Source organism: Saccoglossus kowalevskii, chromosome 3 (genome assembly GCF_978046115.1).
Source record: "Saccoglossus kowalevskii chromosome 3, keSacKowa6.1, whole genome shotgun sequence".
In the NCBI taxonomy this organism is placed as follows: domain Eukaryota; kingdom Metazoa; phylum Hemichordata; class Enteropneusta; family Harrimaniidae; genus Saccoglossus; species Saccoglossus kowalevskii.
In genome coordinates, this window is record NC_140643.1 from 34590118 (window position 1) to 34608560 (window position 18443).

At 38.2% G+C, this 18443-nt stretch overlaps 2 protein-coding genes across 2 annotated transcripts; both read right to left on the minus strand.

Annotated features, from left to right (window-relative positions):
- Nucleotides 1-71: 71 nt before the first annotated feature.
- LOC100371485 (uncharacterized) lies at nucleotides 72-8773 on the minus strand. The gene is made up of 9 exons (XM_085497470.1): nucleotides 8709-8773; nucleotides 8327-8395; nucleotides 8105-8202; nucleotides 7534-7709; nucleotides 6268-6385; nucleotides 5495-5701; nucleotides 5047-5219; nucleotides 4839-4956; nucleotides 72-372 (listed from the first exon to the last, which is right to left on the minus strand). The coding sequence occupies exons 1-9, from the start codon at nucleotides 8758-8760 to the stop codon at nucleotides 262-264; spliced, it is 1122 nt and encodes a 373-aa protein (XP_085353596.1). The 5' UTR covers nucleotides 8761-8773; the 3' UTR covers nucleotides 72-261.
- A 2794-nt stretch (nucleotides 8774-11567) lies between these two features.
- On the minus strand, nucleotides 11568-16770 carry LOC146747846 (uncharacterized). The gene is made up of 9 exons (XM_085497471.1): nucleotides 16719-16770; nucleotides 14358-14435; nucleotides 13978-14078; nucleotides 13598-13773; nucleotides 13374-13491; nucleotides 12825-13031; nucleotides 12460-12635; nucleotides 12220-12337; nucleotides 11568-12048 (listed from the first exon to the last, which is right to left on the minus strand). The coding sequence occupies exons 1-9, from the start codon at nucleotides 16768-16770 to the stop codon at nucleotides 11935-11937; spliced, it is 1140 nt and encodes a 379-aa protein (XP_085353597.1). The 3' UTR covers nucleotides 11568-11934.
- Between the last annotated feature and the right edge of the window lie 1673 nt (nucleotides 16771-18443).

Sequence of the window (18443 nt, forward strand, 5' to 3'; positions counted from 1 at the left end):
CTAAGTTTGTCCAAAGTTAGACATCCCATTCAAATACTGCGTTCAGACATGTTAATATTGAACCCATCATATTCTCCTAAGCAAATCAAGCAAGTTTATTCAGAAAATATACGTCGTTCATTCACAAGCTACGATCAGTCATAGTGAATTACTGTGGACAAAACGTTATTATAACCAAGTATCGAATCAAATCAGTTAAAAAATACATTATAATGCTACGGCTTCGACGATTCTAATGAGAATGAATCGAATGTGTTATTCTTAGTCCGGTATATGACCGATAACGCAGCAAGCTAAACGAGGTCCAGCATTGCCCGTTGTACGACTACCTTCGTCTCCTCCACGACCCAAGTCATCTACGCCAACATGCACCTGTAAAAGATGTAAAATAGCGTGGTAATGTGTAACATTTTGTTTTATGTCGGCGTTGGATTGATGGATTTGTAGTCAGGAAAGATAGAGTTTAAAGGGCGGCGGTCATCGCGTCAAATTTCATGACTGTAAACAAACTAATGTATTTCACACGCGTTGTGTACGTCGCTATGGTACCCATGTCGAACAAGACGCGGTGCGACCATGGAAGGTACTAACGGAAGGAGCCACGACGCCTATCAAGTGACCACTTAAGCCTCTTAACTGGCTTATTTCCTGTTGTTTCAACCCAAATTAATCCTGATAAGGACATTGTATAGCTCATCTTTGATGTCGATGATAGTTTGCGATTGTTTACACAAGTAACGAGGTAGCGGAGTATGATACAACCCCGCCATTTTTTTAATGTGACTATAAAATATATACGCATTATGAAACTACGGTCATCATACATGCGCACTGGGTTTGTTTAGGTGTGAAGGGTCAAAATACGTATTTCACAACCGGAAATTTAAGGTAGCGAGAAGGGTTTTGTGATGTTTTCGAATAAAACATTCTCTGTCTGTTGTGTTGTTCAGAAGAGTAATTTAGCTTATATATTTCAAAAGACTAAGTATAGAGGTACAAGTTCGCACAAACTGGACAGTCATTGTTTACATAATTATCACGTGACATCAAAAATGGCGAATCTTGCAAAAATGACTAAGTCCTCGATTGCGAGAGCACACTGCGGAATTTCCTGGTGAAATTTACGTCATGCATTGTCCGTAATCAAGTCCATTGAAATGCGTCTCGGATAATCAAAAGACCTATTATTCCGATTTCTATGCAGGTTTGTTTTTTTGTCCTCAAATTATTTCATACTTGACACCTTTAACAGACTATTATTCTGTGACAAAGCATTTTCTTTATAAACCCAGACATATTTCGCACCATCATTATCTTTTGAACGATAACTGCGAGTTTGAATGTCCTAGTCCGAACGCACTTGATTTGGCGGCGGTCCCAATGAGTCGTACTCAATCGAAACTTCAATTCGAGAAAAACGCGAAAAACAGTTTTGGTTAATAAAACACTGTAGATTTGCAGCATTATTATAAATATTCACTAAAAATGGCCAAACATATTAACCACTGATATCATAGAGCTCATAAAGAGTGTCTGATAATGAATAATTTCATGCTCGAGCGTGAAAAATGAAGAAAACTGCTGGCATTTGAGTCCCCACTCCAGGAACGTTCGGGTTTCCATTGTTATGCAAACGAATAACGAGGGATAATCCTCTGACAAACATTACTGTCCCACTGTACACGCTGACAGTTTACAAACAAGCTAATCCTTCAAGTGTCTCTGATAAGTGATCTAATAAAACGGTTTTCATGGTGAAACAAAATGGCCGATGTTTGAAAAAAAAATGCTGTGTCAGAGTGTGATGTGACACTAAGTGGCAGATTTTTCTTTGCTTCATCTGTCAACGCTTTTTTTTTCTTTTTTTCGCCACTGCGTTAGAAAACATGGTATTAGTAAAATAGAATATTGACTTGGAAAATAAAACGATTTAAAGGAAAGTTGCGCAAATTTACAGTACTCATTTTGCACTACCTCCCGCCCGCTCCCGCTTTCCAAACACCTTTTTTCTCGCTTTTTTGACCGCTTGTTGAATTGGAAAGTTATTTAGTTTTATTTTCGACCGCGCAAACCCCGAAATATCACCGCTCGCTCGCTCGCACGCATTTAAAATTCAGACTAACAGAAAAATTTCCGAGGTTCACATTGTCTTATAATTGTCTTTATGGTTTTTATAGATGTTGAACAGCTGACAAAAGTTCAAATACTTTTTGTTTTAACTATCTATAATTATATGCACGCAACCTGACCCTTTGGCCTCGATTTGGCTTGGACTGAATATTTTATTTTAAACAATATTCTGACGTGAAATACAAAATGTATTTCAACACAAGTACGACATGGTTGTCTGGGTTTTCTTTCCTGATTATTGAGTCTTCGCAATGTGTTTTGTATAATTATTGTTGTTTTCCTCCGAGGCGAAGACAAGCTGAAGGACCATGAAGCTAAATGGCAGTTCCATGCATGGGCTGACTGAAAGAATATATTTCTAAGCCTAAAATAAACCTAGTCTTTCGTTGATAATTTCGATTGTTTGGAATGTCTGTCGACCGTGTCCCAATAATTTGTTTGGAGTGTCGATCCCCGTTGGTTTCTCCCACAGTTAGCTGGCATCGGTGTCGCTGGGTGTATATGATAGAGCACAGTCCCTCCACTGTGGATAGAGGAAAGTTGTGCAACCAAATTTGCCGAGTTCGCAGTTTTTCGCCGATAAAAAAATAACTAAGGCAAAAACTCAAGGTTTTTCAGCATTTTTGTAATAAAGACATTATTCTCTATCAATAATCCGCCCAAAATAGGAACATTTCTACTAATTCTTGTGTTTTTTCGACGTTTTTCGAAAAACCTGCGATTAGGCTGCGAAAGTAGAACATTCCGGGAGGGGGAAGTGAAGAGCATCGCCAGGCGATGGACGCGGAGTTCTTTGGCAACGACCGCAAACGTAATTGTGATCAGCCATTGGTTGGCCACAGAGGTCAAAATACGCGTTCTATTTTGGCTCTTCCGTTTCACCGCCTCCGGAATGTTCTACTTTCGCAGCCGTGTGAATCAAATATTTATGGCTATAACTAAATTTTTAAGCCCAATAAATTATTCATACATGTCAAGCTCTGTTCGATTTTTTCAGGGCATGTGGCCGTTTTTAGTCGAAAATATTTTTTGTGGGAACAATTTTACGTATACGTATACGGTTTAGACCGAAGTCATTCAATGATCGTGACCTAATTTTAAAAATTGAATGTCAAATTTTACCAGACATGGACCGACGTGGATTCGGTATCGTTATTTTTGGAATTAATCATTAACATTTCCTCGTTTCTCTGCTCTGTCAAAATGAGTTACCTTTGTTTTTTTCACGTAACTGTCTCATTAAAATAAAATAACATATTACATTTAGAACAAGCACCCAAAACACGTAACAAGAGGTCCCAGTTCAGTTGCTTTCACGATACAAGTGTCATACAACTATTAGATTTGAAGTGCCGTTCAGAATTTAATAATAGTTAATACTAGTTAGTTGTACGTTCACACTTTACTATCAAAACCACCATTTCGACCACTCCTGCGCCAGTGATCAGTGTTTGGGCGAGCGGTCGGTGTTTTCAATGAGCGAGCGAGCCAAAAAAAAAAAAAAAAAAAAAAAGACAAGACCGCATGGTCGGAAATTAAGCGTTAAGCGGTCGATGTAAAAGCGGAAGGTTGGGCGAAATGAGTACTGTATGACCATGTTTCTCCGACGAAGTCTCGACTGACAATAATGCTGACAATAGACGTTAGATAAACACGCATTGTTTGCAACTGGAAGCTTATCACCCGTTATATCAGAATCGTCAACAACAGAGTATACAGATAAGATGTTATCATTTAAACCCTTTCAAAGATAAGCAATATGCAAACGGCAGTTGTAGTCTTTTCTGCTAGCGTTTTAAAACACTGATTTGAGCGACGTTATTTCGCAATTTCGATCTTTTGTAAACCTGGGATGATGTATCAAGGTCTAAAATGAACGTTTTATCATTTTTTGAAAAATCAAGAAAAAAGTGAAAATTTCCCTTCTCGCTACCTTAACAGATGAACGTTTGACTTCACAAATTTCACATATTTTAATGATTAGCAATTGTAACTAGAACAAGATTTCGAGTGTCTACAATAACAATTCCTAAGGACTCCTAAACAATATTATCACAGAGAAAGTGTCTAGGCATGCTCTTCTTTCGATACTATCTTTTCTGTTGGTGTTCGCCGATGTCCGGTGGTCAAAAATGTCGACAGTTTCGGGCGCGAAACCCACGCACTGACAATAGTACCATTGCATAATGCAATCGTCACAAGCAATCCTTGATTAAGTCTCATTACATTACAAATACAAAATTCTTCAATCAATGTTATATCTGACAATTTTCCATTAAAGTTCGCCAAGATCTCCAGAAACAACAGCATTCAAACTAGACGCCATTTTCAATATTGTACATGCGAAGTTCGACTATCGCTTCCGAACATGCTCCGAATATTACCGAATGTTCGAGATTAGCATAACCCATTGTACGAAGGTGCTAAAAGCTAACAAGAACAATGTTTGTGAACAAACATTGACAAACGATCATGGGGTAAAGCTAAAACAATAGCGTCGTGGCTCCTTCCGTTAGTACCTTCCATGGTGCGACGACCACCGCCCTTTAAATTTTAAACGAAAGACTTCGATTCAGTTTAAGTTTATTATTATATTTATAACGAACGTGGTTTTATGGAAAGAATTTTGACTTTTAGGTTTCTCTCGCTGAAGGGGTTTCGATGACAACTGTTTCCCACAAACGTCCCAAATCACACGCTTAACATACCACAAAGGACCGTCCAATGATAGAATCTTCGCCAACCAGCGATGCTACATTGTCACGCATAACAATTTTCACATTCCCATCATCATCGCTCTGAATATTACCAAGGTCACCAACATGGCTGAAAAAAAACAAATTTGTTATAGTGTTATCTCTAGAATTATCGGACGTCAGTGTCATTGAGTAAATTGTCCGTTTCTATTGCACCTACCGCTCAGAGTCTTGTGGGGCACCGTGCCATTTACCGTACGGGTTATAATGACCCCCTGTATCGTCACATCCCGTATCACCGATGTATCCATAGGAATGTACATGGAACGCATGAAGAGCTCGACTGTCAAAGCCTGACACATCAAGACTAATTTCAACGTCACCACCACTGGTCTGTTGAAAGAACCGACCATATAAATAACATAAAGTGCTTATTAGTAGAAACCGTTGCGCGAGCACGCACACAATTATAGTTAATTAATGGATTAATTAAAATAGGGGTTGACGTAATGTTGCATATATGTACACGCGATTGTGTAGCCGCTACATGATCAAGGCGGTGATACAATTTCTGAATCTTTCAAATAAAAACTGAATTATGGACAAGACATACAAATATGGAAATACATTTTAATTAACACAAATACTAAGTATACTGTTATATTTACCAACTGCTTGACATGGATACTTCCTTCTATTGGTCTGTATATCTCATCGTTTGAATTAAGGGAAGGATTGGGTCTCAAATAACAACCAGCATGAATATACTTTGGTATCATTCCAATGGTACAACAAGCTAAACGAGCACCTGCGTTACCAGTGGTACGACTAGCTTCTGTTCCTCCACGACCTAAATCATCTGTACCAGCATGCACCTGAAACGACGTCAAATAACCGATCACATCAATGAGACAAATTTGTTTGTAATAATGTCATCTTACGCGCGGGAATTGGATCTCAAGCGACGATAATAGCACATGTTAACAACGCAAAGGTTCATGGGTAGAAGGTTCATGGGTATAACGAAAATGTATATGGATGCAGGGACACAATCAGTCGTTGACGTCATCATACTGAAATATCGGTCTGATTTACACATAGGTACATCGTGTTTTATTGCACAACATGTGACAGTTTCTCGTCTAATCGGCATGGTGTTTCCGAAATAAAAAAAAATGGCTACGCATATTACAAAAAATACTAGTAACTCAGACTTGGTGCTTTGTGTCTCAGTCAAGTAGATCGGCATTTAAACGCAATGTCAAATATATCAAATTCGAAATCATAAACACTGATAGGCAATGCTATTATTGTTGGACCACATGGTTAAGATTTCCAAGTTATATTTTATGTGAATATTCTTGAAATGTCATTGCATAATAACTATTGTCTGTGTAATTGTTGCCTTTTTAAGTCATGGAATGAAATGCTGAATACTTACGACAAACGATCGTCCGATGACAGAATTTTCTTCTATCAATGATACCACGCTGTCACGAATGACTGTTTTCACATTACCATTCTCGTCACTCACAATGTTACCAAGGTCACCGACATGTCTGAAAATACATTAATTCTCACAAACTTTCTGTCACGAAACTCTGGAAACGTTATTATCGAATTCCAACGGATTTTACAAGCACAGAAAAAAAGGTCTGTCCAATCTTTTTGTTAGAATTGAATTGTTGACATTACATAACCTCAAGGCTAACACACATAAGAGCTGTGGACCTATACAGAAGTGCACGTATAATTATGAAACATGATACTGTAAATGAAATAGATATTGTATAATATTTACAAAAAACTACTTCCCCGATCTAAAATGAAAATCAATGAGTCTCTCTAATTGATCAGTTGTTTCTATAGTTGCAGTACGACAAGGTTCATTTGTGGTTCAAATTTGTTGACATTGGCAGTGGACGGACTAATTAGCTAACCCAAGATGAATGGCTGGTGTCAGAATGCCGAAAATGCAAAACGCATAGCATTGTTATAAATGCTCGTATGAGCCCATGCTAACCCCTTTTCACGCACAGATGTGCGTATAAGTTTTAAAAAATGGTGGTCGTCAGGCATGTGCGAGATTTGTGTTGATAAACTTATCTTCCCACAGTTCAATGCAACCCAGAATAAAGTATGGACGTGAGTTTTGATCTGTAAATGATGTGCACTGAATACAAACTATGACTCCGTAGAGTACTCAAATACATTCTAATCATCCAATGAATTATATAGTTAAAAATTGGCGTTGTCTGTTTTTGTACGCGCTTATCTGCGCAATAATCATCGGGGGTGGGGTCAAACACCGCGCATGCGTGGCGTGAGCGACGACAACAGCCCTTCAAAATACAACCAACAAGAATGCTTTATTGCCAGTATTGTAAGGATTATGGAAATAAGAATAGATAAAACATGGCGGCAGTAGTACTGGTTTATAAAGCGGTCAAGAGAATATCCCCTAAAGACAATTTTAATCGTTATTGCAAGAATTCTGAATGTGACGATACAATATTCCCCGTGCAAATGAGAATACACTATGGAGCTTTTCATTCGTACTGACAGTTTGTTTTAGCAAATATGGGGGAAGTGTTAAAATGCGGCAAATATAGGAATTGTAGTGGACAGACATTTGTGCTTGAATACTTAAAAAAGAAAAAAGAAATACAAGGTATGTCATATATGTTTAAAGTCCGAACCTACGTACCGTTCATTGTCCGACGGACTCCCATGCACATTGCTAAACGGGTTATAATGACCCCCTGCAGCACTACACCCTTTGCCTCTATCATTATATCCATATGTATGAATATGAAATCCGTGATGTGAATTTGTGTTGAACCCAGACAAATCCAGAGTTATTTCCACTTCACCGCCGGTACTCTAAATACAAGTATAGTTGTGTTGAATAAAAAAAACGTATCGTCATTACGTCACTCCCCGTAAGAATCACGCCACTTAAGATGTGTTGATAACACACAGTGTGACGCATTATATATGTTCTTGCAGTTTGATACCTGTATCTGCCTGAAAGTCTAAGATTATTTTTTCAGTCCAAATTTGACCCATTCCGAGCAATTTTATTTCTCGTTTCCGGCGAAGAGATTAAAAGATCAATTGTGGAAAATTTAAATGTTTAATCCATTGTATAAGTAAATATATGACACACACCAGCAGTAAATAACAGTAGTGTGAGAGAGGTATACCTAATATCTTGAGTTGGAGAACATTGGGGTTACTATCGAAGAAGTCAAAATTATATGAATACATATGCCTACCTTTTGTTTGATTTCTATTATACCTTCAATGTTTTTTCGTAAAGCGACATTGATACCACTAGGATTGGGTCTTATATAACAACCACCGTATATATACCCTAAAGTACATGCATTTATTTTGAAAAAAGAAAAGAAATAATAAACTGTTTGTAAGTGTCCACAGTTTCTCTAATTAAACCAGATTATTACTAATTTATAATATTGACCAAATCTTTATTCTACCTGTAGCTTCAGCATTGGTTTGGGATGTTGTAGATCCGGTATATGTTATGGCAATAACCTCTCCAATTGCTGCAATGTCAAAAGTAATGCGTTACATAAACAAACACCGACGCGTAGGTAGACATCATAACATGTGATCTAAGTTCATTATGTTAATACGATTAATATAGCAATGATTCCTGATCTTTGATTCTCTCCAGCATCTTAACCACACTCATTCCTTATATAGCAATTCACTCTTGTAGCGTTCGAGATCTTTGTTCGAATGAAATTGTTATGCTGTCAAGTCAATGTCAGAAAACATGTGCAAGAAAAGATTGTGTTTAACTAATTTGACTTAGTGGTAGTAGAATGCAAATCAACAATCAATGTGGAAACCTACCAGAACCAGCAATGAGGAAGGCTACATAGAGAACCGCGACAATGTTCGCCATTTTTGTATCAACGCAGAACAATGACAAGACTGATTTCTGAACACACGCCAGGTTTATCTCCCATCGGGTTATATAAATTACAAACTTTGACCCAGATTTGCGCCTATCAGAATCAGAATCATCAAAGACCCGACATTTATTCTTTCAAACTGACCTCACAATTAATCGAAATGTCATGCAAAGTAACCCAATAAGTGACATCTATAAAACGATATCTCATCAAATAAATCTGCGTTGCATATTTGCACGACTGGGTCTATAAATGACGGTATCGTACTCTTGAAGTTTTTATTTCGAATGTAATCTAAAGTGAAGCAATATTAACCTCATACCACGACGTCAGGTCGATTCAGGATATATGACGACGTCACAGATTGCTGGAACTATATATCCTCATCTAAATTGCGGTAGACTGAAAACGGTTTGTATTTACATTAGGATACAGTGAACATCGTTACTTCGAGTTCTTTCATTGATTATGGTGTATACCAGGGCTTCCACAATACAAGGATGATATAACGTGCCACCTCCAGGGATTAATGAATATTTCAATAAATATTTCTAACCAGACATCAATAAACAGGCAAGATGTCGAAATGAACATGTGACCCCCCAATTATACATATGAGGTAATCGAACGGGAATATGGCCCCATTTAATTTACATATTTTTTTAATTATAGGCACCCAGAAAACACTTTTCAGTTGACGACATATTGCCTAGATATTGTAGTTTCCTAAATGAGGTCAATAACCGGGATACGAATATCATAGTGGGCGTTGGTAGCATTGTCGAAACAATCCGGATCGTAGGGGTGCAGAATTCAGTGCGCATGCCCAGTGCGCATATAATCAACTATCAGGCTTTTGTTCGAATGATTGTATTGGAGACCAGGATTTCACATGCACGGGTATGCAAAGCGCGAGTGAGCAAACCGAGTTGAAAGATGAATATCTACTTGTTCCAATAACACCATTCACACTTGCATCAGATGCAGTCAACGAGTACATTTTCAAAAATGTTTGGTATTTATGTTTGATCAACAGTAACTTAATTTATGAACATTATTAAGGCTTAATTTAATTTGGAGGGGAAAGGTCAATCTGTTCGCAACTCCCCTCCCTCTCAACCAAATTAAATTGCCCTCCCACTGTTTTTTGCTCCAACTGCCCTCTCCCCGCTCAGTTTTTGTTCCCCGCTGTTTTCTCCCCACTGCCCTCTCCTCACTCAGTTTTTGTTCCCCGCTGCCTTCTCTCCACTCGGTTTTGCTCCCACTACCCTTTCCCCACTCAGTTTTTGTTCCCCATGACCCTTTTCACCGGCAACACTCTTTATTAAGAGAGTTGTACCCAAGTTCAAATTTTGCACTTTTGAAAAATACAATGTACAATCAGTGATTTTGCCCTTACCCGCTAAATCTAAAAATGGAACTTGCCTGCCCTCTGAATAAAAATCTTCTCCTACTGGAATTCCCCTCTGAGAAACCCTATTTTTAATTCCCTTCCACTGAAGATGTTTTATTTTGCCTGCCCGCTAAAAATCCCTTGCGAACACATTTTCTCACGAACAGCTCCGTTGACTGCACCTGTTGCATCCATTGACAAACACGTATACTGTAATATTCACCAATTGCTTGACATGGATACCTCCTTCTATTGGTCTGTATATCTCATCGTTTGAATTGAGGAGATGATTAGGTCTCAAATAACAACCAGCGTGAATATACTGTGACAATAACCCAACGACTACAGCAAGCGAAACGAACCCCGCGTTGCTAGTTATATGGCTTTTTTTCCACCGTGACGAACCAAGTCTCAAACACTATTATGCACCAGGAACGATGTGAAATTATTACTGTGGACTACATGAATAAATGGGATTCGGTGTTGGATTTCTAGTTTTAAAATTAGAAATACCGCAACAAGGAGTTTACGCCCCCCCCCCCCACGTTTTATTTCCTGCATCGATGTCACGCTTCGATGAGATGTGTGGTAATAAGCAACGCAATATGGTAAAAGCGTTTATTGTTCGGCCACTTGGTTATGATTTCCAAATTATATTTTATGCGGTTGAGTTTAATTAACTTATTCAGTGTTATAACATTGTCCCCCATTTTCTTGGTCAAGCCGATTTTTTGTATTCCCAATTTCAAGAATTACGGTAATTTTATTAAAATTTTGGTAATTTTCTGGGAAAAAATGACAATTTTGGAGCTAGAAAGCGCCCCCAACGTCGACAATTTTGGGGTCAAGTTTTTAACTGGCCGAGAAGCACTCCCACCCAAAATCCAGAAACAAAACTTGGGCATATTTTTTGCTTACCTGTTTCTTACTTGTTGCCGCTGCAACAGAATGCGAAGATGATCAAGTGGCTCCAGCGTCAACATTACAATATTCAAAATGGAAATACATGTTAGGGGAGACAGACATAACACTGGGTGACTCGAGTTAATATAAATGTAGCAATGCAATACAACTCCAAATGGATTGAAAGAAACTTGAGTATGACACATTTGAACCGAGCCAACACACTAATGACTGATTGGGCGTGTCACGCTATGACTGTAATGTTAATGATATAATAGCTAACGAATGCTTAAGTTGTAATCCGAATACCATCATTTCAAATAAATTCACCCTATAACCCTAGGTCAATAGGTTGTTGAAGGTCCTTGCTCCATGAATTAATCATCTTGATTGGCTCGGGTGTGGACGTGTTTGTGATCACCTATTGCTCAAAACTCTCCTTCGATTTGTGCCTAATATGAGATAAATACAAATGTACGTACAGCCTTTTTCGATATTCAGTAGTTTTAATGAAACAATGTTTAATTTCAATAATTTTCAAAGTGCATTGTCAAATTAGTGAACGATCACTTACGTATCGTTGCGCACCCCCTCCATATATACACACATGTTATTTTCACGCACTGTAAAGAGGGAAATATTCACAGGTTCTATACAGTTGTCTCGATTCTTTATATTAAAATAAAATTGCACCTAGCAGTTTGCATTTCCCACTAATATAAACGCAAGTTTGTAAAATGACTTCCCAGAAGACATGTTACATGGTAGAAACGTGGTAAAATCACAGCCGATATTCAATATATACGTTCAATACTCAAGATACAATTTATTGAGATTCTGCAAGTATTTTTGTAAGTATTCTGTTGCGTTACGGGGCTGGTATCATCCCAATAACACAACAAGCTATGCGGGGACCAGCATTGCCAGATAGACGACTTTTCTCATTATCTGCCCGTCCTAGGTCATCCACTCCGACATGCACCTAGAATTAAGAAAAACGACCATGAGAATAATATAATTGCATACATTATATTTTTTTTTTTTGGTGATTCGCGGTGACGCGGCTTTCGCCATTTATTCATTCCCATTTATTCACTCATTATATACATACAATCCTGACAATCGAATTCCCACTCAGCGAATGAACACTTACGTCAAATGCGCGACCCAATATGGAAGGGGAACCAACTAACGACACCACGTCATCGCGAATAACAGTTTTCACATTACCATTCTCGTCGCTTTCAATGTTACCAAGATCACCGACATGACTGTAATAAAATATAAGCAATCAACTACATAGATATACCGTGGTTAGGACGAGACTGCAAGTCATCTGCATGGCAATTGACTTTGACATTGTGTGTTATTAGCCATGATATTTCATACTCACCGTTCTGGTTCCCCTGGACCACCATGTCGATCACTATATGGATTATAATGACCACCAATTGCTTTACAGCCAGACACGGCATCAATGTAACCATACGTATGCACGTGAAACGCGTGCCGTGAATTGGAATCAAAGCCTGACAAGTCGAGTGTAATTTCGACTTCACCGCCAGTACTCTGCAGACAGAATTGATTAATTACTTATTATAAGCTGTTCAAATCACATAGTTTGACTTGCCTCTTGCAGTTAAGCAATTTTGGAAATGACGTGCGAGGCGGAAAGACACAGAAATCGTATTTAGAGCTTAAATTTCAATAACTACGATAAATAAATTCAATCCAATAAAAATATACAGGAATATTCACCAATTGCTTGACATGGATACTTCCTTCTATTGGTCTGTATATCTCATCGTTTGAATTAAGGGAAGGATTGGGTCTCAAATAACAACCAGCGTGAATATACTTTGGTATCAATCCAATGGTACAACAAGCTAAACGAGCACCTGCGTTACCAGTGGTACGACTACCTTCGTCTCCTCCACGACCTAAATCATCTATACCAGCATGCACCTGGCGAGTAAATGATAGACAGTCTTTCACGGTGATATAGAAACACGAACCGTTAATATTTTATTAGTATTCTGGAATACCGGTAGATTGATAATATCCAAAATTCCATAAATTCAAAATTGCAAAAAAACTGCATGTGAAAGTTGGTATCGTAAAGTACACTGACTTGCGCGAGAAAATTACCCTCAGTACTACTATGGAAATTCGAAAATGTGTCACTTCGATTTCTAAGTTCGACAAAGTACAACAATACCGCAAAACTAGGAAATGTGTGTTATGTTTACCCAACACCTGTGTTATGTTGTAACACTACGGCCGCCGGAAGTATACGTGTATACTTACGACAAATGATCGTCCAATAATAGAATCTGTTCCAATTAGAGATGCTACGTCATCACGAATAACAGTCTTCACATTGCCATTCTCATCGCTCTCAATATTACCAAGATCACCCACGTGACTGTAAAATAACAGCGTCACTTCATGAAATATATGCAAAACATTATGTCAATGATGCAATTTCTATATATCAATATTACATAATTACATAATCATAATTATCTTACCGCTCATCGTCTTTCGGGGCACCATGTGCGCGATTGCCAGGATTGAAATGACCCCCTGCAGCGCCACATCCTCTCCTACTATCGATATATCCGAACGTGTGTATATGAAAACCATGAGAAGAGTTGGAATTAAAACCTGACAAGTCAAGTGTTATATCCACTACACCACCGCTTATCTGGCGACGAAAAAGTCATGGTTAATTTGTAGTTAAAAATGAACCATTAACTCTGGATGAGGAGATTTTAAAACACCTCGATACGTCATGTTGCAAGAAAATAAAATAAAAAATAACATGTAAGAATGTATCCATATCCTCTTTGAGCACAACATGTCTGTCATTCTCGTGAATTCATCAAATAGCACACATAGTCTAACTTACCAGTTGTCTGGCTTCTATATAGCCTTCAATTGGTCTATTAATGTCAGGGTCGATATTTTGGACGGGGTTCGCTCTCAGGGAACAACCGGCATACACATACTCTAATTGAAACGTTAAAATAAATATATACATGTATTTATACATAACCACATAATTTTAGGGTCAATCTGGAATTCAAAGCATATTCAATAATATTTAACTATAGAGATCAGCCACTGTAACGACGTGATCAAGTTTTATATTTACACCTACGCTACTAGCCTGACAAGTTGGCGTAGGTGGCGCCCTGGACTGCTGCGATCCCCACCAGCAGTCCAGGGCGCCACCTACGCCAACTTGTCAGGCTACTGCGCTACGTGTGACAACAAATTATTACAAACCTGTTGATTTACTGGAGAGTCGCGAAGAAGACGACTTTACTGAACGTTCACCAACTACAGCGTAAGTCTTTGGAGGCACTGTTAAGAGTATGAATACGTTGTTTAATCAGGTCATCACTGCCGATATCACGCTATATTAACGTAATTCGTACCATGTTCGTAAATGAATGGGATGGGATTATGTGTGATCGTTCAGCTCACGAAAGCCATGCGCACATTAAATGTATTATAAGTTTGAGTAAGAGTGAGCCGTCAGCGGTATTTTCCCCCTACTCATTTGAACCCTATCCCGGAATGTTGTTGGTATAATACACAAAAATGCTACATACAATCCTTACTCCCGTTACATAAATGTTACAAAAATCCTGGCAGGAGTATCAAGCATAAATATTCTTAGCTATCGAAAATATTTGTCCGAGTACATGCCTCGACCTCGTTGTATTATGCAGGAGTGTACAAAACAGTATTGGTCCTCTACCGGGATTGCCCTTCCATGCTGGGCAACATTACGTCCTCGTTACAGCCCGGTATAGTTAGGGAAAGTTCTTTGCTTGGGCGCGGCTCTGTGTTGGCCTGAAAAATAACTACTGCATTATTTCGGGAGGGCGTCATGTTTTTGTACATCTCTGCAAGGCGGCATACTTAAAAGGCTGTGGTCGTCATTCGGCACGTATTCAAATTTCGTGTAATAAGGTAGCGAGAAGAGAAATTTTCATTTTTTCTAGATTTTTCAAAATATTATAAAACGGTTACTTTGAACCTTGATACATCATCCCGGTTTTTCAAAAGATCAAAATTTTGGAAAGACGCTGCTCAAATTAGTGTTTTAAATGCTAACACAAATAACTACAATTGCCGTTTCGTGGATATTTGCATAAAGTTTATCTGTTGTTGACGATTCTAACATAACGGGTGATAAGCTTCCTGTCGCAAACAATGAGTGTTTTTCTTACGTCCACTATCAGCATTTTTGTCAGTCAAGCCTTTGTCGGAAAAACATAGTCATAACTTTGCGCAACTTTCTTTTAAATTGTTTTATTTTTCCAAGTCAATATTCTATTTTACTAACATCATTTTACTAACGCAATGACGAGGAAAAGAAACAAAGCAAAGAAGCCGACGACAGAGAAGGCAAAGACAATTCAGAGATATTTTATGACCAACCCCGCGAGTGGAGTGGTCTTTTATCAGAGACACTTGAACGATTAGCTTGTTTGTAAACATTCAGCGTGTACAGTGGGACATTAATGTGTGTCAGAGGATTATCCCTCGTTGTACGTTTGCATAACAATGAAGTCATGTCTCTAGAACGCTACAGCAGTACGGAACTGAGCTATTTTCTTCAATTTTCACACTCACGCTTGAAATTATTCGTTATCTGACACGATTAATGGGTTCTATGATATCAGTGGTTAATAAGTTTGGCCATTCTTAGTGTATGTTTATAATAATGCAGAAAATCTGCATTGTTTTACTATTCAAAACTGTTTTTCTCGAGTTTAAGTTTTGATTCAGTACGGCTCATTGGAACCACCGTCAAATCAAGTGCATTCGGACTATGACATTCAAACTCGCACTTATCGTTCAAAGGATAATGACGGTGCGAAATATGTCTGGGTTTTTTAAGAAAATGCTTTGTCACAGAATAATAGTCTGTTGAAGGTGTCAAACATGAAATAATTAGGGAACAAAAAACAAACCTGCGTAGAAATCGAAAAAAAAAGGTCTTTTGTTTACCGGAGACACATTTCAATGAACTTGATTACGGACAATGCATGACGCAAATTTTATCCGGAAATTCCGCAGTGCGCTCTCGCAATCGCGGATTTAGTCATTTTTACAAGGTTCGCCATTTTTTTTTTGTCATGTGGTAATTATGTAAACAATGACTGTCTAGTTTGCGCGAACTTGTACATCTATACTTATGCTTTTGAATCATATACGCTAAATTACGGTTCTGAATGAAACAGACAGGGAATGCTTTATTCAAAAACGTCATCAAACCCTTCTCGGTACCTTAAAACAGTGTTCACACGTGTTGTATACGTCAAACGGGGCTGCTTTCGATCAGGACACGGAGCGACCGACCATTCCTACGTTCCGTGTTCTACAGATAATGGTACCAATGTTATAGTTTATAGTTCCATGAGTTCACTGACCTCAGTTTAGACATATTTAGCATATAATTGGAAAGGCCACCATTCTTTGATCAAACAGTTTTAGAAAGATATTCCATTCAATACAATACAGGAATTACAAGCAAGCCGTCCATCAATTGCAGTTCTCCATTCCGAGTTCCTTGAAAATCCTGTTATTTTACCCGAAAAAAGAGGAAACAATTCACAATGCTGGGAGACTTACCGATGGCACCAAGACAAATAGCAGCAACACACACGGCAAATATGATAGCCATAGCGATATCCGATCAATGCTCATACACTGATAGCGACACGGTCGTGCACTTTGTCTGATAACAGTCCTCTGTATACAGTCCTGGTAAGTTACTAGAGGGCAGCAGACAAGCTGGGCACATGGTTTATTTTGTTGCAAGTCCCAGTCACGGTTTTACAAATAACACGTTAAAGCGGGAGTGTCGTCGACTGCGCACGCGCAGTTCCAAGCGATGATAACAACACACGCTAAAACCCAAAGGCTCATGGGTAGACGCTTGTTTGTAAACAATGACACACTATGGCCGTATGACGCTTGCGCAGGTGACGACTCCCACAATTTAATAAATCACTTCAAAAGTTAAACTTTATTTTTGCTTGGAATTTATTTTCGTTATTTTTGCTGAAGGGATGATTCCGTGAAAATAAAATCCAGCGAATACACTTTTTTTCCTATATTTCACATTAAACTCATCAAAAATCAGTGAAAATAAATTCCATACAAAACGCCCAAAAAGCCTTTTCAGCGAAAATTAATTCCAGCGAAAATAAGGTATTCCACAGTATCTGCCGTGATTTTTCTTGAAATCTATTTATGAATCCTTTAAAGGCGTGCTCACAAAGTTCATGTGTTTGCCGGCACCTGCTAATAGATAATAATGTAATTATTTTGTTTTCTGATTTTAAGAAAAAAAATATCAGACAAATATTTACCGCTACATTTCTAAATTAGTGTACTCCGGTATGGAGTTCATGTCTCGGATAAATGTATCTTGATGTGTGAAAACAGTGTTGGAATTCTGAAGTCATTTACTCTATTTCAATTGTTTTTATTCAAGAGGGGAGAAGAATTTTCAGAATAAGCACCGAAAACTGCCGAGTCATAGATGACGATATTGTTGGCGATAACAACAATATAATACACATACGAGGGATGATCAATAAGTTCTTGGCCCTTCACATAAAACATTACAGAAGGAAGATTTTTCTTACACTATTTGTTAACATAGTCCCCTCTAAGTTCAATGCACTTTGTCCATCGATGTTCCAGTTTTCCTGCCTAATGAATGCCAGATATGTCGGATAGTGACACGTCTGTCATTCATTACCATGGGATGGATGGCCGCAACCTGATTGTCCATGGTGGCATATTTTGGGCGTCTTTGGGTCATCTTTCGTGCTCTCCTTGCCTCTCTTCAAGTTAGCAACCCACTTCTTCACAGTGGAATAAGAAGGGGGACCTCACCAAGTATCATGACCATGTCTTCGTGGATTTTTTTCGGAGTCATCCCTTTTTATTGAGATACTTGATCACAGCACGAGCTTCTGTCTGGCCCATTTTGTGATTGTCATCTCGCCTGATTTTAAATGACACCACGTGCTAATTAAAGAATACCTAAATTTGAAATTATATAGTGACTTGAGACATTATAGTATAAAGTTATACCCCAGAATAGGAGTTCCACCCATTGTTTCATGGTGAGGCCGAGAACGTATTGATCACCCCTCGTATATAGATAAGATAGCTTTATATACAATATTGATGCAATATGTAAGTACATGTATATCAAGTTGAGCTCAGTATATAAACATATATTTAATATATTTTTGACATTTTAATTATTATTTTGGGCAAAATGATTGTGGTTTGCCCAAGTGAACTCGCATAAATTGAAATTCTAATCATGCAAACCCA

Bases quoted from the DNA above. Each gene is read 5' to 3' on its own strand.
- LOC100371485 (XM_085497470.1), bottom strand. From the start codon at position 8,760: ATGGCGAACATTGTCGCGGTTCTCTATGTAGCCTTCCTCATTGCTGGT. The intron at 7,710-8,104 runs GTAGGCATATGT...ACTTGTATTTAG, and splicing joins TAATAGAAATCAAACAAAAG to AGTACCGGCGGTGAAGTGGA. The intron at 5,702-6,267 runs GTAAGTATTCAG...ACGTCGTTTCAG, and splicing joins TCATCGGACGATCGTTTGTC to GTGCATGCTGGTACAGATGA.
- LOC146747846 (XM_085497471.1), bottom strand. From the start codon at position 16,770: ATGGCTATCATATTTGCCGTGTGTGTTGCTGCTATTTGTCTTGGTGCC. The intron at 13,492-13,597 runs GTAAGATAATTA...GTTATTTTACAG, and splicing joins GCCCCGAAAGACGATGAGCG to TCACGTGGGTGATCTTGGTA. The intron at 12,049-12,219 runs GTAAGTGTTCAT...TCTTAATTCTAG, and splicing joins TATTGGGTCGCGCATTTGAC to GTGCATGTCGGAGTGGATGA.